Source organism: Choloepus didactylus, chromosome 2 (assembly GCF_015220235.1).
Source record: "Choloepus didactylus isolate mChoDid1 chromosome 2, mChoDid1.pri, whole genome shotgun sequence".
Lineage (NCBI taxonomy): Eukaryota > Metazoa > Chordata > Mammalia > Pilosa > Megalonychidae > Choloepus > Choloepus didactylus.
Window position 1 is genome coordinate 82,856,594 of NC_051308.1, and position 25,665 is coordinate 82,882,258.

The window sequence follows — 25,665 nt, forward strand, 5'->3', positions numbered from 1 at the left end:
GATACTGCAAAGGAGAGGCCAAGCTTACTTATAATTGGGCCTAAGAGCTGCCCTCAGAGAACCTCTTTTGTTGCTCAGATGTGGCCTCTCTCTCTAAGCCAACTTGGCAGGTGGACTCACTGCCCTCCCCCCTACATGGGACATGACTCCCAGGGGTGTAAATCTCTCTGGCAATGTGGGACATGACTTCTGGGGATGAGCCTGGACCCAGCATCATGGGACTGAGAAAGGCTTCTTGACCAAAAGGGGGATGAGAAATGAAACAAAATATTTTAAGTTTCAGTGGCTGAGAGATTTCACATGGAGTCAAGAGATCATTCTGGAGATGATTCTTATGCATTATATATATATATCCTTTTTTAGTTTTTAGTGTATTAGCATAGCTAGAAGAAAATACTTGAAACTATTGAAATGCAACCCAGTAGCCTTGTTTCTTGAAGACAAGTGTATAAGTATATGGCTTATACAGTGTGACCATGTGATTGTGTAAAACCTTATGGCTCGCACTCCTTTTATCCAGTATATAGACGGTTGAGTAGAAAAATGGGGACCAAAAAGGTAAATGAGTAATAGGGGGACTGGAGGACATGGATTGTTTTGGGTGTTCTTTTTTACTTTTATTTTTATTATTATTATTTTTGGAGTAATGAAAATGTTCAAAAATTGGTGTGAATGCACAAATATATGATGATATTGTGAACAATTGATTGTACACTTTGGATGATTCTATGGTATGTGACTATATCTGAATAAAACTGCAAGGGCAAAAAAAACGTAAAAGCCAAAACAAAACAAAACAAAAAAAAACCATGAACAGGTTTCCAGTGAAGAAATTGGGCAGAGTAGACAGGCTCTCTCTCTGTGTGAACTCACATTACAAGGTTTACAACTGAATGGGAATCTACAATTATATCAAAATAAAAAGATTAATTAAAAAAATCTGATTTTGATTAAAGAAATGCCTGAACATCTATAAGAAAGCTACTAGTGCTAATAAATGAATTGAGCAAAGTGGCAGGGAGCAAGATCAGTACATAGGAATCGGTGGTGTTTCTATACACCAGCACTGAACAACTTGAAAAGGAAATCAAGAAAACAATTCCATTTACAATAGCAACTAAAAGATTAAAATATCCAGGAATAAATAGAACCAAGATGTAAAAGACTTGTACACAGAAAACTATAAATCATTGTGAAAAAAATTATGATGTGAATAAATGAAAAGATATTCTGTGTTCATGGTTTGGAAGACTTACTATCATGAAGATATCAGTATTACCCAAAGCAGTTCAGAGATTCAGTGCCATCCTAATCAGAATTCCAACAGCAACCTTTGCAGAAATGGAAGAGCAAATCAGCAGATTCATATAGCAGGGCAAGGGGTCCTGAATAGCCAAAACCCTCTTGAAAAAAAAACAAAGTTTGAGGACTCGCACTTCCTGATTTTAAAACTTGATATAAAGCTACAGTAAGTAAAACAGCATGGTAATGGCACAAGAACAGATATATAGACAAATGGAATAGAATTGAGAGTTCAGAAGTAAACCCACACATCTGTGGCCAGTTGATTTTCGATGAGGGTGCCAAGTCTACTCAATGAAGAAAAAATAGTCCCTTCCACAAATAGTGCTGGGACAACCAGATATCCACATGCAAAAGAATGAAAATGGACCTCTACCTCGTATCATATATGAAAATGAATTCAAAATGAATCAACAGCTTGAACATAAAAACTGAAACTATAAAACTCTTAGAAGAATATGTAGAACAATATCTTCAGGACCTTGTATTCATAGACTTTACACCAAAAAGCATGAGCAACAAAAGGAAAAAATGGATAAATTGGACTTTATCAAAACTAAAAACTTTTGTGCGTCAAAGGACATTATCAAGACAGTAAAAAGACAGCTTACAGAATGGGAGAAAATATTTGGAATCATATATTTGATAAGGGCTTTAATATCCATTCACATTACATAAAGAACTCCTGTAACTCAACATCAAAAATACAAACAACCCAATTAAAAAATGGGCAAAAGACTTGGGTAGACATTTCTCCAAAGAAGATATACAGATGACCAGTAAGTACATGAAAAGATGCTCAACATCATTAGCCATTAGGGAAGTGCAAATCAAAGCCATGATAAGATACTATTTCATATCTACTAATTTTTTTTTAAAGGGAAATAACAAGTATTCAGAGTATTCAGAGAAATAGGAACCTGCCTACCTTGTTGATGGGCGTGAAACATGGTGCAGCCTCTTTGAAAACCAGTTTGGTCGTTCCTCAAAAAGTTTAACGTAGATTTACCATATGATTTGGCAGCCCCACTTCTAGGTATATACATAAATATATGTACTCCAAAGTATTGAAAGCAGAGACTTGAACAGATAGGGATACATGGATGTTCATAGCAGCATTATTCATAGTAACCAAAAGGTAGAAGTAACCCAAGCACCCATGAACAAAATGTGGTATATACATAAAATGGGATATGATCCTTAAGAAGGAATTAAATTCTGATACATGCCACTGCATGGATGAGCCTTGAAGATACCATACTGAATAAAGTAAGTCAGACACAAAAGAGCCAATATTGTATGATCCACATATGAAATAACTGGAATATGCAAATTCATAGAGACAGAAAGTAAAGTACAAGATGCTGGAAGGGGTGAGAAGGAGGAATGGGGAGTCATTATTTATTGGGTACAGAATTTGGGATGATGGAAATTTTCTTGGATGGTGGTAAGGATGGTACAACATTGTGAATATAATTATTGTCACTGAATTGTGTGCTTGAAGGTGGTTAAAATGGGAAATGTTAGGTTGTATATATGTTACCACAATAAAAAAAATTAGTAAAAAAACAAATCATGAACAAATTCTTTAAGAGTTTGAAATTTTGTATTGTCCCGTTTTCTCCTTTTATTCCACTTATCCTGCATAATTTTATGTTTCAGCAATAAAATTTTCCATAGTTTTATCATGCCATCCTAATTCTCTGCAACAAAAATATGTTTATAAATTCAAATTTTAAAAGTTTTAATTTTCTATGGCCCCAAAACTTTAAGCATTAGATTTTTTCTCATTTGAATTACCATTAAAATTATTATTTCTATACAGTTGATCAAAACATGTTTCAAATTTTGTTAAATAATTATTAGACATAAGTTAATTTTATTGGAAGTGTCTCTTAATAAGATGTATGAGGCTTTAAGGATAGTTTATTTATCAGATGAATGTTATTTATTACTGAAATCTGACAGTTTATCAACAAGTTAATTTTTTGTTTTGTTTGTTTCACCTCTTCCATCCCCCAACCTCAGTTACAGGAGGCTTCCCAACACCAGTCTTTCACCAAAATTGTACCTTTCTTTGGTATCATGGAGGATTTTATATTCTGGCAGTTCAAACTGGGGTTGATGTTTCCCAAAACTTTCTTAGTATATTTGTTAAACAGAGTACTTTTAAGCAAAAAAACTGACAGTTTTAATTAATGGTCATTTGCTAAATCTTAGTCATGTTTTTGAATATACTTCCTAGACTTAACACCTTACTAATGAGAAGAGTGTTGTTTGGTATTCTAGGAGGGACGTGATTGACCAAAGGGAAAGTGGAAGAGGAGAATGGTGATGAAATATATACCATAGCTGTCTTTTCAGGTAGATTAGTTTAGGAAAGAATACATTTGGAATTTGAGCCAGAAATTAACTCAAAGTTATACACACTTAGCTATCTAGAGAGCCCACAGGTATATATTTCCTAGTTTGAGAAATTAATGCATTCATTTGTTTATATTTGTGTAAATATTGGCCTACTGTTCTTTTTGTTTTCATTCATTCTGTAAGTGTTTATTCACAGTCTTTTCTGGAATACTGTGTTTTCTATATAATTGTGACTCACTCAAATATTTTAACTGAATGGGTGGTTTATTGAATGTATCTATTGCATAATTTGATTTCTGAGCTAGCCCCATAAATGTGTTTTTAATCCTGTGAGGTAGATGAAATAGTAGTTAAATGGATTTTAGGTGGCTTGCCATGAAACTTGGCTGTCACTTAAAATATCATTTTAGTAGGGCAATGCAATCTGTATAAAAAGGCAAGTGGATAACATTTTTAGAAATGGGCAAGGATCTATTCTTGGACTTAGAGATAAGACTACCATACTTAAATACTAAATTCCCATAATGTTGTTCCCTTATATTTCAAAAGAATTCCAAAGAAAGCCAGTGACTTTTCCATTTGTATAAATGTATTTTCTGTCTATTTCAGAAAGCTTGGGGTAGTCTAAGGAGAGACTTCCTGCCTTGTACTATGGAGAATGTGAGGCATCCTTGAGGGTAGCATCACTAACATAATTCATACTCATCCATAGAGTAGTAATATAGTAGTTTTCTGAATCAAATTCAACAAAGAGAAAGATAACTGGATAAGAATCATAAGAGAGAAAAGGATCAAGTGAGAAGATGTGGAAGGCAAAAACATTTATTGAGGTTCTGTATTTCATAATGATTGGATTCATTGGCACATGTTTCATTTAAGATAAGAATGGATATAGAGGAAAAGATTGCCAGTAGAAGAATGTATTGTGCTTGTTTTCTTTTCCCATCTGATAAAACAAATACTATAATGGGTAGGCTTAACAACAGAGATTTATTGGCTAATGATTTCAGAAGCCACAAGGCTTGCTTGCTCTTAGTGTCTTCCTGCTGGCCCGCAGTCTTTGGGGTTCCTTGGCTTTTCTGTAACATGGCAATGCACATGGTGGTATCTTCTCTTTTAGCTTCCAGGTTCTGTTGACTTCCAGCTTCTGGCTGCTCCCCGTGGCTTCTTCTCTTTCCGTGTCCAATTTCCTTTGCTTATAAGGACTTCAACCACATTGGGTTAAGGCCCACTCTCATCCAGTTTGGGCATACCCTAACTAATACAGTAACATCCTCAAACGTCCTGATTACAAATGGGTTGCATCCACAGAACTAGGGGTTGGAATCTGAACATGCCCTTTGTAGGGGACATAATTCAGTACCCAACAGAGCTCTTAACAGGGAAATGTAGAGAGGGAAAGAGAGGTATTTATACACTGTACCTACATAATTGTGTTGGAGGAGGTTAAGAAAGGAGTTGTGGCATGATATTGCTCCAGACATTTCTCTATTTTGGCCACTGGGTGGTGACATTGTATAAGGACAGGTTGCTGGCACATTAGCTAGTCAATACTGAGGAGGTGTGTGTGTGGGAGGGGAGAGTGATAGCTATATTAAGCCTTTAAAGTAGCACTTACTTTTTTTTTTATTAGTCATTCAGCTTTGTAGCACATTTGTGATGATTTTATTGAATTTCTTTTTTTGATATCTAAATTGTGTACTCCACCCTGAAGTATCTTATAAATACCTCTATGTATTTGGGACATATTTGGGAATGATAAACTATAGATGCTAAGCAGTTATTTAGATGAGGAAACACCCCCTGCCCTTCAAAAAATTCACATACCAAAAAAAAATAATTGATATAGATGATGTATATAAAAAACATGTTGAAAATGTATTAAGCAAAATACATAATAATTTTGTACTATGTTTTCTCATTTACTGATTATGCCTTGGGGTGGGTATACATGCACATTGGGGATTTCGATTCAGAAGAGAGACCACTCAGAAGATCTTCTCATCTATGAATAACGTTTACATATTATTGGGTTATGGGTGCATACTGCCCAAGGATCATCCTTACTTTCCTTTCTGTACCCACTCCCCCATCCCCCAACTCCTCATTATTTTCAAATTCAAGACAATTGATGAGTAGTGTATCTTTAATTACGACTTAAAATGACATTGTCCTTTCTCTCACCGTTGAGGTTGCTGCCTCTTGAAGTAGATGGTCTCTGGATTGAAGGAATGTAGGTCCCTATTATTCCAAAGTTGAAACTCTGAAAGCAGTTTTTCATAGGAACAGTGTTTTTAATGGTGGTTAAATAAAGTTGTGTATGCAGCCCTAATTGAAAAATAGAACTTTCTGGGGTTTTGGCCTCAGACTATCCTATTTTCTTTACAGAATAAGTTATCTGCAAATTCATTTTCTCTTCTGCAAAACTGCATTTTCAACTTATATATTCCTATTAAACATGATTTCTTCCTTGAAGCCCACCTTATTTTCTCCAGCTTGAAACTGGCTCTTTCTCCTCTGTACTCTTATGGGTCTTTATAAGGATCAAATTCTATCATATGTTAACAGTTCGCACATTTTATAAGTCAATCTTTCTTGTTTATCTTCATATCTGTTACCAACAATGCCCAGTACCCTCCTCCATAAAATACGTCAGATTTTAAAAAGGTTTTAATGGTTGATGTCAAAGCACTGTGTTTTAAGATAATGAGCTATGAGTAGAAATAACTTTTTATAGGGTATAAGGTGTTTAAATTGGCTTTTAAGGTATGAGGACTCCCTATGACCAGGTGTTTTGATTTCTGATAAATGGAAGCTATGGCCTTGCAGTTTATAAAATGCACTAGTTTAACTTTTGGAACTCAAAATACATTCTTTTACACCTGTCCAGATAATTCATTCCACATATGGGGCATTTTCATTGTTAATATTCCCAAATAATAGGGTCATAATTCCTTTTGAGAATCTGATTGAACCAGTGTCCCCCTGAACCCCCTACACCCAGAAAAATGCACATGCATCTTGCAATTCGGTATACTATTTTATAGGACTCAAAGACCCATGTTAAGAACTTTTGCTTTAGATTCTGGAATGGGCTACAGCTGACTAGCCAAGAGAGAAGAATGTACTATACAAAAAGTTATTTGATCTGAGTGGGTTTTTGCTCTGGTTTTATCACTGATAAATATGGTGCTATTTGGCAGGCCGTTTAACCTCTTCTTACCTATTTCTTCATTTGTAAAGTGAAGGTGTTGGATAAAATTAAATTAGTTCATATGTACAATATACTTAGAATAGTGCCACGTACTTAGTATGCTTCCCAGATTTTGTTTCCAGTCTTGGTTTCTACTATGTCTCATAAAAGATTTCTGAAGTTGTGAAGCCTCCTTTTTTCTAATTAATTATATTTTCTTAGGAAAATTACTTTAGTGTATACATTTTTAAAACCTGTGTAAAAAATCAACTTATTCTGTTTTCCTTTAACGCAGGTAGTAAGCTATGTCCTGACCTTTGAATACCTCTGTGCAGACAATAGTAAATGATCTTACTGCAGTGCTATGTACCTATAAGCCTGTAAAAGTAACTGGGGAAAGAAAGAGCACTGAGAAAATCTACTTTAGGATGTTATATTAGTATACTTAGTGCAACTTGTTAAAACAAGTTGCCAAGAACTTTAGTCTTTTCAGAGGTCAGCTACATCATGTCTTATCAAATATCAATATTCTTCATGTAAATTTTTTAAATTAAAATAGAGATTCCATTAATGTCTATGTCAGTAGCAAGTAGGTTGTGTTAAAAATATGTGACTTTTATGTATTACCTGGTAAGCCAACACTTTTTTTTTTTTACTCTAATTAGGGAGGAAGACAAAAACATATTTGATTACTGCAGGGAAAACAACATTGACCATATAACCAAAGCCATCACATCGAAAAAAGTGGATGTGAATATGAAAGATGAAGAGGTATGACAACATACCCTGCTCTTTATTTTCATATTTTTTGTTCTTGTGCCCAGTGTCTTCTTCTCAATATCAGGTCTGTGAACTGCAGCTCAGAGCATGCTATGGTTAAGAACAAATCAGGATATCTAAATGAGATGGTGTCGTCGCCTAGTTAAAATAGTTTATGTGTATATATTGAACATGTTTCTATCCATGTTGTAGAAGTTAGTAGCTTGAAGTACCAATAGTTAAATAACTTTTATTTGTTTATGGCAATAATTGTAATCTATAGGTGATGTCAAAAATCTCATATATAAATAGCATTAGCATCTTCTGTCATATCTTAAACAGGTATATTGTACTTAGCTCAATAATAATATTTCTAGAAAACTGTGTGTTCGAATATTTGAAAATCCAGTAATTTAAAATGTGGGCCCACTATTTAATGGAATCGTATAATAAATTATTTCATAATATAGATTACTTATTTGTTTTATGAATAAAACTTCACATATTGGGCTTAAACTGTCCCTAAATTTAGGAGCAAAATTTGCTAATTCACTTTATTTTTCTCTGAGAAGTTGTGGGTTAAGAACAGTCATGCGTAAAATACAGGATTCCCATATACCATCCTATTATTAACACATAGTATTGATTTGGAACATTTATTACAATTGATGAAAGCACACTTGTAGTGTACTATTAACTATAATCCATGGTTTGAGTTATGGTTCACTGTGTAGTGTAGTTCCATGGATTTTTTAAAAATTTTTTATTCTGTTAACATATATACAACCTAAAATTTCCCCTTTTAACTACATTCAGATATATATTTCTGTGCTGTTAATTATTTTCACAATGTTGTACTACCATCCCCACCATCCATTATCAAAACATTTCCATTGTTCCAAATAGGAACCCTGTACATTTTAATCCTTAACTTCCCATTCCCTACCTCCTGGTAAACTATATTCTAGATTCTGACTCTCTGAGTTTGCTTATTCTGATTATTTCAAATCAGTGAGATCATGCAATATTTGTCCTTTTTTTGTCTGCTTATTTCACTCAGCATAATGTTTTCAAGGTTCATCCATGTTGTTGCATGTATCAGGACACCATTCCTTCTTAATATTCCATTCCTTCTTAATATTCCATTCCTTCTTAATATTCCATTGTATGTATATACCACACTTTGTTTATCCATTCTTCTGTTGATGTACACTTGGGTTGCAGCTTTCTTTTGGCAGTTGTGAATGATGCCACTACGAACATCAGTGTGAAAACATCTGTTCAAGTCCCTGCTTTCAATTCTTTATATGTTAGTGGATTGCTGGGTCATATGGTAATTCTATACTTAACTTTCTGATAAACTGCCAAAGTGTCTTCCACAGTGGCTGCACCATTTTGCATCACCACCAGCAATGAATGTGTTCCTATCTCTCTGCATCCTCTCCAACATTTGTAATTTTCCCTTTTTTAAAAACATTTTTATTGTACTGTATTACAATAAATATATATATAGTATAATATATAATATATACAAAAATAATATATTTATTGAAATATGTTTACCGAAAAGTGATAACTTTCACGCTACACTTTAAGAAGTGTTAATAGAGCAAATTTCAACGAATGTTATGGGTTACAATTCCACCATTTCATTTGTTTCCTTCTAGCTGTTTTAATACCCTAGAGACTAAATTTCCCTTTTTTTTTTTTTTTTTTTTAAATAGCTGCCATTCTAATGAGTGTGAAATGGTATCTTGTGGTTTTGAGTTGTGTTTCCCTGATGGCAAATGATGTTGACTACCTTTTCATGTGCTTTCTGGCCAATCGTATATCATTTTGGGGAAATGTCTATTCAGACCTTTTGCCCATTTTAAAAATGGGTTGTTTGTTGTTAAGTTGAAGAAATTCTTTATATATTCTGGATATTGAACCCTTATTGGATATGTGGTTTCCCAATATTTCTCTCATTGTGTAGGTTGTCATTTTATTTTCAAGATAAAGTCCTTTGATGTGCAAAAGTTTTTAATTTTGATGAGGTTGCATTTATCTGTTTTTTTTGTTTTGTTTTTTTTTTGTTGCTTGTGCTTTGGGTATAAAGTCTAATTCACTTTTTTTTTTTTTTTTTTTTTTTTTTGTGAAAGAAAAGTTTATTAGCCCTCATGGGTCCTGGAACAAGGAGTGCTACGTCCTGCAGGGCTGTCCAGGGAAACACATCAGGAGTGTGGTTCCACCAGGCTGGTGGGGAGCAAAAGGTTACAGTGGCCTAGGACCTGTGCTTTTATAGTGTTATAGTCATTGCAGTTGGTCAAGCAAGAGTGGGGATTGGGGAGTTTACATTTGACTTTTGCAGGGGCTCAACTCAGGTGGGACATGAGGAGGAGAGGAGGAAGCTGTTTCTCTTGTTTAAGCAGGTGTCTAGGGTGGTCACTGAGGTCTAGGATGCTGAGACATTGTGACAATAAATGAAATAAATAAAATAATAAATAAATAAAAGTGAAAATAAGAATAAAAAATAAAAGTAAAGAAGAACACTCAAATCACCCCCCACCCTATTTTTCATTTAGTTTTTGTCCTCATCTTTCTCATCCATCCATACACTGGATAAGGGGAGTATGATCCATAGATTTTCACAATCACACTGTCACCTCTTGTAAGCTACATTGCTGTACAGTCATCTTCAGGTGTCAAGTCTACTAGGTTGCAGTTTGATAGTTTCCGGTATTTACTTCTAGCTATTCCAATGCATTAAAACCTAAAAAGGATTATCTATAAAGTGCATAAGAATGCCCACTAGAGTGACCTCTCGACTCCATTTGGAATCTCTCAGCCACTGAAACTTTGTTTCATTTCATTTCGCTTCCCCTCTTTGGTCAAGAAGATGTAGGGTCCAAATTCATCCCTGGGAGTCATATCCTGCATTGCCAGGGAAATTTACATCCCTGGGAGTCAGATCCCACGTAGAGGGGAGGGCAGTGAGTTCACCTGCCGAGTTGGGTTGGCTAGAGAGAGAGGGCCACATCTGAGCAACAAAGAGGTACTCATGGGGAGGCTCTTAGGCACAATTATAAGCAGGTTTAGCCTCTTCTTTGGAGTAACTAGCTTCATAAGGGCAAGTCCTGTGATATAGGGCTCAGCACGTCAGTGTTTTTGAGAACATCAGCAACAATCCAGGTGAGGAAGCCCAACACCTCTGCATTTCCCCCCAGCTCCTCAGGGAGGCGCTGCATATATATTTTTATTCTCTGTCCAAATTACTTTAGGATGTGTCACTATTTCACATTAATCTATACAAACCTACCAGCTCTCACTTCCTATTAAAAATTCCATGTAATTATGGTACTTGAATGAACTGTGTGAGTTACATTGTTTAGGAAATATAGATCTTGCGCCAACTAAACATCTCTTCCCTTGGTTTCACATGGAATTTGAAGTTTTAAAATGCAGTTAGTATTGTCCTTTATCCTTAAAGTGTATTTCACTTTCTTTTTTTTTTAATTTTTTAACATCCTTAAGAATTAAATCAACATTTATTTCTGTAGAATATGTACTTAGAAATGCATTTACTGGTTCACAAAGTACAGATATTGTTAAAGATTTTCTCTCTATATACATATATATATAATTTCCCTCTAGAAATATACTAGTTTAAACTCCCTCTAAACTCTGAGAATGTTCGCTTTCCTGCCCTCTCTCTATTGCCGAAAAATGGGAATTTTTATAAATTTTATTTTTGGCAATTTGATGGGACCCAGGAAAGCATCTTTTGTTTCAACATCAGTTATTTGTTTTCAACATCCTTTATTAGACAGTTCATTTTTTTTCTCCCTAAACTGAAGTATTTTAATTTAAGACAAAGTTTTTAGATGCCTATTTGGACCTGTTTCTGAAATGTTTATTGTGTCATGATTTCTATATTTCTATGTTAGCACTCCTTCTCAAGAATCTCAGAATTCTATTGGGATTTTTTTAAATGGTGTTCAGTGTATGGTTTAATTTGGAGAAAAATGTATACCTTTGTAATATTAAATGTTCTCATCCAGCAACATGGTATAGCTCTCTGTGAACAAGGGCTTTTTAAAACCGTTTAGTGACAATGACATTTATTACAGAAACACTTCTGTTTGGGGGAGCTCTGTTTTGTTCTCAAAATCTAAACTTTGGCTTCTACATTTTAGAAGCATTTTCAGGAGGACATTTCTGTTCTTTTTACTTTTTATTTGACCATATCTAAGGCTTTTTACAATTTCTACTAACTTTCATTTTCATTAGTTATTATTATTTTTATTTTTCAACTGCTTGTTTTCATTTCTATAAACCTCTTAATGATCCTTAAACAAAAATCTTTCTCTTAGTTTAGCCATAAAATGTCACCCTAACATAAACAGCTTCCATACATTAAGTATGCATTTGATTTGATGTGATACTGAGTATTTGCCAGGTGAATACAGGAAACCGTGTTAATATGCTGCTCGATAACATAATGTGATATTCTTCCGTATTTAGCATCCAAAACACTGAAAAATCATGACTGTCAGAAGTATTGCTTGTGGCTGAATAATCTGCCTCTCCAGCAGGTAACGCTACCCAGTAAGCTTTCTTTGGCTACTTTGAGCCTTGTCCTCAAGACAAATTGCACTTGATGGACACATGGTCTGTGCTTTCTACCCCCCGAGACACTGTGAAAGGTTTTCTTTCTATGGGCTTCTTCCTACACACACTCCAACCTCCGGCCCTTCTTTCTCCTATGTGTTCCGGTAGCTCCTTCTGCCTTTCTCAACCCCTTCTGGACCCGATTTCCTGCCCCTCTCTTCTTTGGGCTTCTTGCTGTGTCCCCAGGTTATTGGCTGCAGCGTTATCAGCAACAGCTGAAAACTGGAAACTTATGGCCACCAATATGGGAATTTTAGAATAGTTTTGCTATTTATTCTGCTACTGATAGTGTGGTCTTGAGCAAGTGACTTGGCCTTTTTGTACCTCAGTTTCCTTGAGAAAATGGGGATCCCAATTATACCTATCCCATGGACATAATGATGGTTAAATGGGCTAGTGTTTGTAAACGATGAAGCATGAGACATATGTTGGTTAAATAGAAAGAGGACAAAAAAATTCATAAAATACTGAGGAACACTGAAAAAAATCAGGGTTCTATATATACAAAATATATTGTTCAGTCAAAAATGTATACAGTATATAAATCTAAATATATGTAAATCTAAATATATACGGCATGTTAACTAAAAACATAATGGAAAATAATACATATGTTATGATCATGTGTATAAACACATACATATGTGTGTGTGTGTGTGTTACAGACACATATTTTTCTGCATTCAAAATTTCACACAGAGGAAAGTGTTTCTGGAAGGAAAAGTGGAAAGGTCGAGCTTCACACTTCCCACCGAACTCCTGATTGGAGAACCATGAACAGAGCCTGGTACTTTTTATTACAGCTCAATTGCTATTTTGGCCCAAAGATAATCCCAGATATTTGAAAGATGAGAAAGGAAGGAAGAAAGTGGCAGACCAATTTAGCTGGTTTCTTTGCATGAACAGAAACCCCATCAAATAATAAAAACTGCTCACTCTCTTCTCAGCTCCTTAATATTTACCCCTCTACATCTCTTGCATTTGTACGAGGCACTGGACCAAACTAGTGCCAGTCTCTGCCTCTAGAGCCCTGTTGGGACTCATGCATGAAGACCTTCAATGAGTTGTCCTAGCCGGCCAGTAGGACTCTGAGCCAGTCTTGAAGAAGGCAGGTGGACCCTCTGTCCTGTTCATCTCTATACTCCACGTGCTGAAAGTGAAGTGGGCACCACTCAGTCCCCTGAGGTGCCCTCTTCCTTTAGCTTCTGAGGAGTTTCCACAACTCATTTACCTGGGCTTCTATGAGGTATCCCAGTTTCAAATGCAGTCCCCGCAAGAATGCCAACTCCATGAGGGCAGGCTATAGTCACTGTTCTGTTCTCGAATGTATCTCTTGCACCTAGAACAATACCTCATTCATAGAAGGAGTGTAAAAACCACTTGGTAAACAGATGAATGGATGGATAAAGAAAGGAAAAATACATGCACATCTTTTTTCCCCAACTGTTCTTTTTTTGGGGGAAAAAAAACCTCTCTTTTTTTTCTCTAAGATTATATCCTTCCTCTTTTTCTGGTGTTAAAATGGCTCTTCTCCAATCATAGTGGTTACCTCTGTGGGAAGAGATATGTAACTTTCATTGCCATCCATCTCAGATCAGGGGATTCCCACTTTGTGTTTATCCTCAGTGTGGAGCGTACAGTCAGCCCAGCTCATGGCGCCACCCAGTGCACAGGAATTCCCTGCCACCCTGGGCTCTGAAGACAGGCTGCTGGCTTCTGAGACACCTCTGTCACATGGGAAGGCACATGGCCTGTGTCTGCAAGTCCTTCTGTTGTCTGCAACTCCTTCTGTTCCAGTTGTCATTGCTTTCAGCTTCTGGCTTCAGTGGCTTCCTCTTATGTTTTTTGTGGGTCATCTCTTAGCTTCTCCAGGGCTTTTCTCCAAATTTCTCTGAGTCTAATTCACTTTATTTATTTATTTATTTATTTATTTATTTATTTATTTATTTATTTTAATTAAATTCAGTTTTATTGAAATACATTCACACACCATATAGTCATCCATGGTATACAATCCGCTGTCCACAGTATAATAACATAGTTATGCGTTCATCACCACAATCTATCTCTGAACATTTTCCTTACATCAGAAAGAACCAGAACAAGAATAAAAAATAAAAGTGAAAAAGAACACCCAAATCATCCCCTCATCCCACCCCATTTGTCCTTTAGTTTTTATCCCCATTCCTCCACTCATCCATACACTAGATAAAGGGGGTGTGATCCACAAGGTCTTCACAATCACACTGTCACCCCTTGTCATCTACATTATTATATAATTGTCTTCAAGAGTCCAGACTGCTGGGTTGGAGTTTGGTAGTTTCAGGTATTTACTTCTAGCTATTCCAAAACATTAACGCCTAACAGGTGTTATCTGTATAGTGCATAAGAATGTCCACCAGAGTGACCTCTCGACTCCATTTGAAATCTCTCAGCCACTGAAACTATTTCGTCTCATTTTGCATCCCCTTTTTGGTCAAGAAGATACTCTCAGTCCCACGATGCCGGGTCCACATTCATCCCCGGGAGTCATATTCTGCATTGCCAGGGAGATTTACAACCCTGGGAGTCGGGTCCCACGTAGAGGGGAGGGCAGCGAGTTCACCTGTGGAGATGGCTCAGTTAGAGAGAGAGAGGGCCACATCTGAGCAACAAAGAGGTACTCAGGGGGAGACTCTTAAGCACCATTACATGCAAGTTTAGACTCTCCTCTGTGGTAATGAACTTCATAAGGGCAAGTCCCGTGCTCGAGGGCTCAGCACATCAAACCGCCAGTCCCAATGTTTGTGACAACATCAACACCAGTCCAGGTGAGGATGTCCAACACATCCGCACCTTCCCCCAGATCCTTGGGGCTGGGGAGGGGGAGGCTGTAAATATATTTTTTATTATCTGCCCAAATTACTCTGGGATGTGTCACTATTTCACTCCAGCCTATACTAACCTACCATACCTCACTTCCTATTCAGAGTTCCATGCAATTGTGGTGTTTGAACAAATCGACTGTAGAATTCTACCGTTTAGAAAATTTAGATCCTGCACCAAATAGTTATCTATTCCCTTGATCTCATATGGAAGTTGAAGTTTTAAAACACAATCAGTTTCAACCTTTACCCTTTGGCCTGGCTTGCCCTGGTCTTAACCAGACCTGCTTCATTCATGTCACTAATTGAAGTCTGGGCTCTTTTTCAGCTTTTTTTTTTTGACAGTGGCTGTATGCACTAATACTGACATTCATATCTGCTGAGCTCTAGCTCTGAGTTTCAGGTGTCTCAGAGATATGCATTGTTCCAGAGACCAATCAGGTTACACACTGGGGGATCAGCATCTCAAAGTTTAGAGATAGGCCTTACAATTCAGGGATAGAGTTAACTGCTGTAAGAGCTTACAATCTAGGGACTATTAAAATTATTGTGTCCACGTTAGGCTATGTTCTAAAATTCAATTCTGAGTTTACACATTGTAGTTAGTCCATATTGGTGAGGCATCATCCCTCTCACCATGTTTTCTCCAACACTTTTACTCCTATATATATATTTTCCTACAATTTTATAGAGTTATATTCACATACCATACATTTATCCACAGTGTACAATCAGTTGTTCATGGTATCATCATAAAGTTGTACATTTATCACCACAATCAGCACTTGAACATACTGATTACTACAAGAAAAATTGTTTTTTTTTTAGCAATAAGAAAAAAATGATAAAAAGAAAAATAACGTCATACAATACAATATACTAGTAAGGACAGCAAATAACACCACTACCAAGAATCCCATATTTCTCCCCTATATCCCCCTCTCATATACATTTAGCATTGGCATATTGCCTTTGTTACATTTAATGGAGGTATATTACAATGTTACTTTTGACCATAGACTCCAGTTTGCTTTGATTATGTTTTTTCCTGAATACCATCCCCTTTTCAAATTTCTACATGGTTGATATTCATTTGCTTTCCCACATGCAAAAACATTTTTATATTTGTATATTTAGTAACGGTCATTGGCCACTCCAGTTTTTGCCACGTTATGCAGTCCCAGTCTTTATCATCTATCTTTACCTCTGGTGTCATACATTCTCCTATCCCACCTCTTTCAGCTTTACTCACAGACATCTTTGTTCAGTGTACTTACAATACCGTGCTACCATCACACAGTATTATGCTATCTATTTCTGGATCTATGCAATCAATCCTAAACGTTCTGTAGTCCTTCAGCATCAAATGGCTAATCTCTGCCCTCTTTCTATCTCCTGGTCTCTGTGTTGTCAGCTTTTAACTCCCAAAGTTTGTTCATTAATGTCTGTTCATATTAGTGAAACCATACAGAATCTGTCCTTTTGTTTCTGGCTAACTTCATTCAACATAATGTCCTCTAGGTTCATCCACATTATTACATGATCCATGTCTTTGTTCTGTCTTACAGCTGCATAATATTCCATCATGTGTATATACCACAGTTTGTTTATCCACTCGTCCTTTGATGGACATTTGGGCTGTTTCCATCTCTTGGCAATTGTGAATAATGCTGCAATAAACATCGGTTTACAAATGTCTGTTTGTGTCTTAAGTTTCAGTTCCTCTGAGTATATACCTAGCAATGGAATAGCTGGGTCATATGGCAAATTTATATTTAGCTTCCTGAGGAACCTCCATAGTGTCTTCCATAGTGGTTGCACCATTCTACATTCCCACCAACAATGAATAAGGTGCCTCTTTCTCCACATCCTCTCCAGCACTTGTCATTTTCTGTTTTTTGGATAATGGCCATTCTGGCAGGTGTGAGATGATATCTCATTGTGGTTTTGATTTGCATTTCCTTAATAGCCAGTGAAGTTGAGCATTTTTTCATATGCTTTTGAGCCATTTGTATTTCCTCTTCAGAAAAATGTCTGTTCATGTCTTTTGCCCATTTTTTAATTGAATTGTTTGTCTTTCTGTTATTGAGATGCAGGATTCGTTTATATATTCGGGATATTAAACCCTTATCTGATATGTGGTTTCCAAATATCATCTCCCATTGTATAGGTTGCCTTTTTACTTTTCTGACAAAGTCCTTTGATGTACAAAAGTGTTTAATTTTGAGGAGATCCCATTTGTCTATTTGTTCTTTGGTTGCTCGTGCCTTGGGTGTGAGGTCTAAGAAACCACCTCCTATCACAAGATCTTTAAGATATTGCCCTACATTTTCTTCTAAGAGTTTTATGGTCTTGGTGCTAATGTTTAAGTCTTTGATCCACTTTGAGTTAATTTTGGTATAAGGTGTGAGATGGACATCCTCTTTCATTCTTTTGGAAATGGATATCCAGTTCTCCAAACACCATTTATTGAACAGGCTGCTCTTTCCCAGTTGCTTCAGCTTCACTGCCTTATGAAAGATCAGTTGTCCATAGATGCAAGGGTCTACTTCTGATCACTCAATTCGATTCCATTGTTCAGTATATCTGTCCTTATGCCAGTACCATGCTGTTTTGAGCACTGTAGCTTTGTAATATGCTTCAAAGTCAGGTAGTGTGAGACCTCCCACTTTGTTCCTCTTTCTCAAGATATTTTTGGCTATTCGGGGCACCTTACCCTTCCAAATAAATTTTGTTATTGGTTTTTCTATTTCTGTAAAGTAAGTTTTTGGGATTTGAATTGGTATTGCATTGAATCTGTAAATCAGTTTAGGTAAAATTGCCATCTTAACTATATTTAGTCTTCCAATCCATGCACATGGTATGTTCTTCCATTTTTTCAGGTCTTGTTCAATTTCTTTTAGCAGTTTCTTATAATTTTCTATGTAAAGGTCTTTTGTGTCCTTGGTTAAGTTTATTCCTAAATACTTGATTCTTTTGGTTGCTATTGTAAATGGGATTTTTTTCTTGATTTCCTCCTCTTGCTGAACATTACTTGTGTATAGGCACACTACAGATTTTTGCGTGTTGATCTTGTAGCCTGCTACTTTGCTGCATTCATTGACTAGTTCTAGTAGCTTTGCTGTAGATTTTTCTGGATTTCCTACATATAGAATCATGTCATCTGCAAATAGTGAAAGTTTTACTTCTTCCTCTCCAATTTGGATGCCTTTTATTTCTTTTTCTTGCCTAATTGCTCTAGCTAGAACTTCCAGCACAATGTTGAATAACAATGGTGATAGTGGGCATCCCTGTCTTGTTCCTGATCTTAGAGGAAAAGCTTTCAGTCTCTCCTCATTGAGTGTGATGTTAGCTGTGGGTTTTTCATATATTGCCTTTATCATATTGAAAAAGTTCCCTTCTATTCCTATCCTTTGAAGTGTTTTCATCAGGAAAGGATGTTGAATTTTGTCAAATGCCTTTTCTGCATCAATCGAGATGATCATGTGGTTCTTCTGCTTTGATTTATTGATGTGGTGTATTACATTAATTGATTTTCTTGTGTTGAACCAGCCTTGCATACCTGGAATAAATCCCACCTGGTCGTGGTGTATAATTCTTTTAATGTGCTGCTGGATTCGATTTGCGAGTATTTTGTTGAGGATTTTTGCATCTATATTCATTAAAGAAATTGGTCTATAATTTTCTTTTTTTGTAGTATCTTTTTCTGGTTTTGGTATTAGGGTGATGTTGGCTTCATAGAAAGAGTTAGGTAGCTTTCCCTCTTCAATTTTTGTGAAGAGTTTGAGCAGGATTGGTACTAATTCATTCTTGAATGCTTGGTAGAATTCACATGTGAAACCATCTGGTCCTGGGCTTTTCCTTTTTGGGAGCTTTTTGATGACTGACTCAGTCTCTTGTGATTGGTTTGTTGAGGTCATCTATTTCTTGTTGAGGTAATGTTGGTTGTTTATGCTTTTCTAGGAAGTTGTCCATTTCATCTAAGTTGTCTAGATGTATCTAGATAGTATCTTCTCATTATCTCCTTAATTTCTGCAGGGTCAGTAGTTATATTTCCTTTCCCATTTCTGATTGCATTTATTTGCATCTGCTCTCTTTTTTTTTTTTGTTAGCCTAGCCAGTGGTCCATCGATTTTATTGATTTTCTCAAAAAACCAACTTCTGGTTTTGTTGATTCTCTCTGTTGTTTTCCTGTTCTCAATTGCATTTATTTCTGCTCTAATCTTTGTTATTTCTTCCCTTCTGCTTGCTTTGGGGTTAGTTTGCTGTTCTTTCTCTAATTCCGCCAGGTGAGCAGTTACCTCTTCAACTTTTGCTCTCTCTTCTCTTTTAATATAGGCATTTAGGGCAATAAATTTCCCTCTCAGCACCGCCTTTGCTGCATCCCATAAGTTTTGATAAGTTGTGTTTTCATTGTCATTTGCCTCGAGGTATTTACTAATTTCTCTTGTAATTTCTTCCTTTACCCACTGGTTTTCTAAGAGGACGTTGTTTAGCCTCCATATGTTTGTGAATTTTATGACCTTCTGCCTTTTATTTATTTCCAACTTCATTCCATTGTGGTCTGAGAAGGTGTTTTGTATAATATCAATATTTTTAAATTTGTTGAGACTTGCTTTGTGACCCAACATGTGGTCTATCCTAGAGAATGTTCCATGAGCACTTGAGAAAAAAGTGTATCCTGCTGTTGTTGGATGTAGTGTTCTATAGATGTCTGTCAAGTCTAGTTCATTTATCATACCATTCAACATCTCTGTTTCTTTAGTGATCCTCTGTCTAGATGTTCTATCCATTGATGAGAGTGGTGTATTGAAGTCTCCAACTATTCTTGTAGAGGTATCTATTTCTCCTTTCAGTGATCGCAGTGTTTGCCTCATGAATTTTGGGGCATTCTGGCTTGGTGCATAAATATTTATAACTGTTATGTTTTCTTGATGAATTGACCCTTTTATTAATATATAGTGTCCTTCTTTGTCTCTTTTAATTGTTTTGCTTTTGATGTCTAACTTGTCTGATATTAATATAGCTACTCCCACTTTTTTCTGGTTGTTGTTTGCATGAAATATCTTTTTCCAACCTTTCACTTTCAGTCTATGTTTGTCCTTGTGTCTAAAGTGAGTCTGTGTCTTTTTATTGGGGAGTTTAATCCATTTACATTTAGTGTTATTACTGTAAGGGCAGTACTTTCTACTACCATTTTGTTTTTTGGAATTTATATGTCATATCTTATTTTTTCCTCTTCTTTTACCTTTCCTGATAATCCTCATTTCTGCACTGTTCTCCAACTCTCTCTCTCCTGTCTTTTCCTGTCAGCCTGTAGCACTCCCTTTAGTATTTCTTGTAGTGCCGGTCTCTTATTCACAAACTCTCTCAGTGTCTGTTTGTCTGAAAATGTTTTAAATCTCTCCCTCATTTTTGTTTTTTTTTTTTTAATCATCATTTTATTGAGATATATTCACATACCACGCAGTCATACAAAACAAATCGTACTTTCGATTGTTTACAGTACCATTACATAGTTGTACATTCATCACCTAAATCAATCCCTGACACCTTCATTAGCACACACACAAAAATAACAAGAATAATAATTAGAGTGAAAAAGAGCAATTGAAGTAAAAAAGAACACTGGGTACCTTTGTCTGTTTGTTTCCTTCCCCTATTTTTCTACTCATCCATCCATAAACTAGACAAAGTGGAGTGTGGTCCTTATGGCTTTCCCAATCCCATTGTCACCCCTCATAAGCTACATTTTTATACAACTGTCTTCGAGATTCATGGGTTCTGGGTTGTAGTTTGATAGTTTCAGGTATCCACCACCAGCTACCCCAATTCTTTAGAACCTAAAAAGGGTTGTCTAAAGTGTGCGTAAGAGTGCCCACCAGAGTCACCTCTTGGCTCGTTTTGGAATCTCTCTGCCACTGAAGCTTATTTCATTTCCTTTCACATCCCCCTTTTGGTCAAGAAGATGTTCTCCGTCCCACGATGCCGGGTCTACATTCCTCCCCGGGAGTCATATTCCACGTTGCCAGGGAGATTCGCTCCCCTGGGTGTCTGATCCCACGTAGGGGGGAGGGCAGTGATTTCACCTTTCAAGTTGGCTTAGCCAGAGAGAGAGGGCCACATCTGAGCAACAAAGAGGCATTCGGGAGGAGGCTCTTAGGCACAACCATAGGGAGGCCTAGCCTCTCCTTTGCAGCAACCGTCTTCCCAAGGGTAAAACTTATGGTAGAGGGCTCAACCCATCAAACCACCAGTCCCCTATGTCTGTGGTCATGTTAGCAACCATGGAGGTGGGGTAGGCGAATACCCCTGCATTCTCCACAGGCTCCTCAAGGGGGCACTACATCTTTTTTTTTCCTCCTTGTTTTTCTTTTTTCTTTTTTTTTTTTAACTTTCCCTTCTTTTTTAAATCAACTGTATGAAAAAAAAAGTTAAAAAGAAAACAAACATACAATAAAAGAACATTTCAAAGAGACCATAACAAGGGAGTAAGAAAAAGACAACTAACCTAAGATAACTGCTTAACTTCCAACATGTTCCTACTTTACCCCAAGAAAGTTACATAATATAGCAACATTTCTGTGAACTTGTTCCTACTATATCCATCAGAAATTAACAGACCATAGTCATTTCTGGGCATCCCCAGAACGTTAAATAGCTTATTTGTTCTTCTTGGATTATTGTTCCCCCTTCCTTAATTGCTCTCTACTGCTAGTTCCCCTACATTCTACATTATAAACCATTTGTTTTACATTTTTCAAAGTTCACATTAGTGGTAGCATATAATATTTCTCTTTTTGTGCCTGGCTTATTTCGCTCAGCATTATGTCTTCAAGGTTCATCCATGTTGTCATATGTTTCACGAGATCGTTCCTTCTTACTGCCGCGTAGTATTCCATCGTGTGTATATACCACATTTTATTTATCCACTCATCTGTTGAAGGACATTTGGGTTGTTTCCATCTCTTGGCAATTGTGAATAATGCTGCTATGAACATTGGCGTGCAGATATCTGTTCGTGTCACTGCTTTCCGACCTTCCGGGTATATACCGAGAAGTGCAATTGCTGGATCGAATGGTAGCTCTATATCTAGTTTTCTAAGGAACTGCCAGACTGACTTCCAGAGTGGCTGAACCATTATACAGTCCCACCAACAATGAATAAGAGTTCCAATTTCTCCACATCCCCTCCAGCATTTGTAGTTTCCTGTTTGTTTAATGGCAGCCATTCTAACCGGTGTTAGATGGTATCTCATTGTGGTCTTAATTTGCATCTCTCTAATAGCTAGTGAAGCTGAACATTTTTTCATGTGTTTCTTGGCCATTTGTATTTCCTCTTCAGAGAACTGTCTTTTCATATCTTTTGCCCATTTTATAATTGGGCTGTCTGTACTATTGTCATTGAGTTGTAGGATTTCTTTGTATATGCAAGATATCAGTCTTTTGTCAGATACATGGTTTCCAAAAATTTTTTCCCATTGAGTTGGCTGCCTCTTTACCTATTTGAGAAATTCCTTTGAGGTGCAGAAACTTCTAAGCTTGAGGAGTTCCCATTATCTATTTTCTCTTTTGTTGCTTGTGCTTTGAGTGTAAAGTCTAGGAAGTGGCCGCCTAATAGAAGGTCTTGAAGATGTTTTCCTACATTATCTTCTAGGAGTTTTATGGTACTTTCTTTTATATTGAGATCTTTGGTCCATTTTGAGTTAATTTTTGTGTAGGGGGTGAGGTAGGGGTCCTCTTTCATTCTTTTGGATATGGATATCCAACTCTCCCAGCCCCATTTGTTGAAAAGACCATTATGACTCAGTTCAGTGACTTTGGGGGCCTTATCAAAGATCAGTCGGCCGTAGATCTGAGGGTCTATTTCCGAATTCTCAATTCGATTCCATTGATCTATATGTCTATCTTTGTGCCAGTACCATGGTGTTTTGGCAACTGTGGCTTTATAATAAGCTTCAAAGTCAGGGAGTGTAAGTCCTCCCACTTCGTTTTTCTTTTTTAGAGTGTCTTTAGCAATTCGAGGCATCTTCCCTTTCCAAATAAATTTGATAACTAGCTTTTCCAAGTCTGCAAAGTAGGTTGTTGGAATTTTGATTGGGATTGCATTGAATCTGTAGATGAGTTTGGGTAGAATTGACATCTTAATGACATTTAGTCTTCCTATCCATGAACATGGACTATTTTTCCATCTTTTAAGGTCCCCTTCTATTTCTTTTAGTAGAGTTATGTAGTTTTCTTTGTATAGGTCTTTTACATCTTTGGTTAAGTTGATTCCTAGGTACTTGATTTTTTTAGTTGCTATTGAAAATGGTATCTTTTTATTGAGTGTCTCTTCAGTTTGTTCCTTTCTAGCATATAGAAACATTACTGACTTATGTGCATTAATCTTGTATCCCGCTACTTTGCTAAATTTGTTTATTAGCTCTAGTAGCTGTATCGTCGATTTCTCAGGGTTTTCTAGATATAAGATCATATCATCTGCAAACAATGACAGTTTTACTTCTTCTTTTCCAATTTGGATGCCTTTTATTTCTTTGTCTTGCCGGATTGCCCTGGCTAGCACTTCCAGCACAATGTTGAATAACAGTGGTGACAGCGGGCATCCTTGTCTTGTTCCTGATCTTAGAGGGAAGGCTTTCAGTCTCTCACCGTTGAGTACTATGCTGGCTGTGGGTTTTTCATATATGCTCTTTATCATGTTGAAGAAGTTTCCTTCAATTCCTACCTTTTGAAGTGTTTTTATCAAAAACGGATGTTGGATTTTGTCAAATGCTTTTTCAGCATCTATTGAGATGATCATGTGATTTTTCCCTTTCGAGTTTTTAATATGTTGTAATACATTGATTGTTTTTCTTATGTTGAACCATCCTTGCATGGCTGGAATGAACCCCACTTGGTCATGGTGTATGATTTTTTTAATGTGTCTTTGGATTCGATTTGCAAGTATTTTGTTGAGGATTTTTGCATCTATATTCATTAGGTAGATTGGCTGGTAGTTTTCCTTTTTTGTAGCATCTTTGCCTGGTTTTGGTATTAGATCGATGTTAGCTTCATAAAATGAGTTAGGTAGTGTTCCATTTTCTTCAGTGTTTTGAAAGAGTTTGAGTAAGATTGGTGTCAGTTCTTTCTGGAAAGTTTGGTAGAATTCCCCTGTGAAGCCATCTGGCCCTGGGCATTTATTTGTGGGAAGATTTTTGATGACTGATTGGATCTCTTTGCTTGTGATGGGTTGGTTGAGGTCTTCTGTTTCTTCTCTGGTCAGTCTAGGTTGTTCATATGTTTCCAAGAGATTGTCCATTTCTTCTACATTATCCAGTTTGTTGCCATACAGTTGTTCATAATATCCTCTTATAATTTTTTTAATTTCTTCAGGATCTGCAGTTATGGCACCTTTTGCATTCATTATTTTGTTTCTATGGGTCTTCTCTCTTTTTGATTTTGTCAGTCTAGCTAGGGGCTTGTCAATCTTGTTGATCTTCTCAAAGAACCAACTTTTGGTGATATTTATCCTCTCTATTGTTTTTTTGTTCTCTATGTCATTTATTTCTGCTTTAATCCTTGTTATTTCTTTTCTTCTACTTGGTTTAGGATTGGTTTGCTGTTCATTTTCTAGCTTCTTCAGTTGATCCATTAGTTCCTTGATTTTGGCTCTTTCTTCCTTTTTAATATATGCGTTTAGTGCTATAAATTTCCCCCTTAGCACTGCTTTTGCTGCATCCCATAGGTTTTGGTATGTTGTGTTCTCATTTTCATTCGTCTCTATATATTTAGCAATTTCTCTTGCTATTTCTTCTTTAACCCACTGATTGTTTAGGAGTGTGTTGTTTAACCTCCAGGTATTTGTCAATTTTCTAAGTCTCTGATGGTTATTGATTTCTAATTGTATTCCATTGTGGTCAGAGAATGTGCTTTGAATAATTTCAATCTTTTTAAATTTATTGAGGCTTGTTTTATGTCCCAGCATATGATCTATTCTGGAGAAAGTTCCGTGAGCACTAGAAAAGTATGTGTATCCTGGTGATTTGGGATGTAATGTCCTGTATATGTCTGTTAAATCTAATTCATTTATCAGATTGTTTAGGTTTTCAGTTTCCTTATTGGTCTTCTGTCTGGTTGATCTATCTATAGGAGAGAGTGATGTGTTGAAGTCTCCCACAATTATTGTGGAAACATCAATTGCTTCCTTTAGTTTTGCCAGTGTTTCTCTCATGTATTTTGTGGCACCTTGATTGGGTGCATAGACATTTACGATTGTTATTTCTTCTTGCTGAATTGCCCCTTTTATTAGTACGTAGTGGCCTTCTTTGTCTCTCAAAACATCCCTGCATTTGAAGTCTATTTTATCTTAGATTAATATTGCTACACCTGCTTTCTTTTGGCTGTAGCTTGCATGAAATATTTTTTTCCATCCTTTCACTTTCAGTTTCTTTGTGTCCCTGTGTCTAAGATGAGTCTCTTGTATGCAACATATCGATGGTTCATTTTTTTTTGATCCATTCTGCGAATCTATATCTTTTAATTGGGGAG

The 25,665-nt window shown here is 36.4% G+C and overlaps 1 protein-coding gene across 3 annotated transcripts in view; it reads left to right on the forward strand.

Moving 5' to 3' along the window:
• Positions 1 to 25,665, forward strand: part of ACBD6 (acyl-CoA binding domain containing 6) — a 369,499-nt gene that overhangs the window by 118,321 nt on the left and 225,513 nt on the right. For 2 of the 3 annotated variants that reach the window (XR_005215157.1, XM_037825238.1), the window contains exon 5: positions 7,528 to 7,633. Coding sequence is in view for 2 of the 3 variants with exons in the window: in XM_037825238.1 (XP_037681166.1) it covers positions 7,528 to 7,633 (106 nt within the window). In the remaining variant the exon portion in view is untranslated. Of the gene's footprint in view, positions 1 to 7,527; positions 7,634 to 9,762; positions 9,874 to 12,124; positions 12,147 to 25,665 lie in introns of those variants that run through there. The other variant, XM_037825239.1, reaches the window with a different exon arrangement.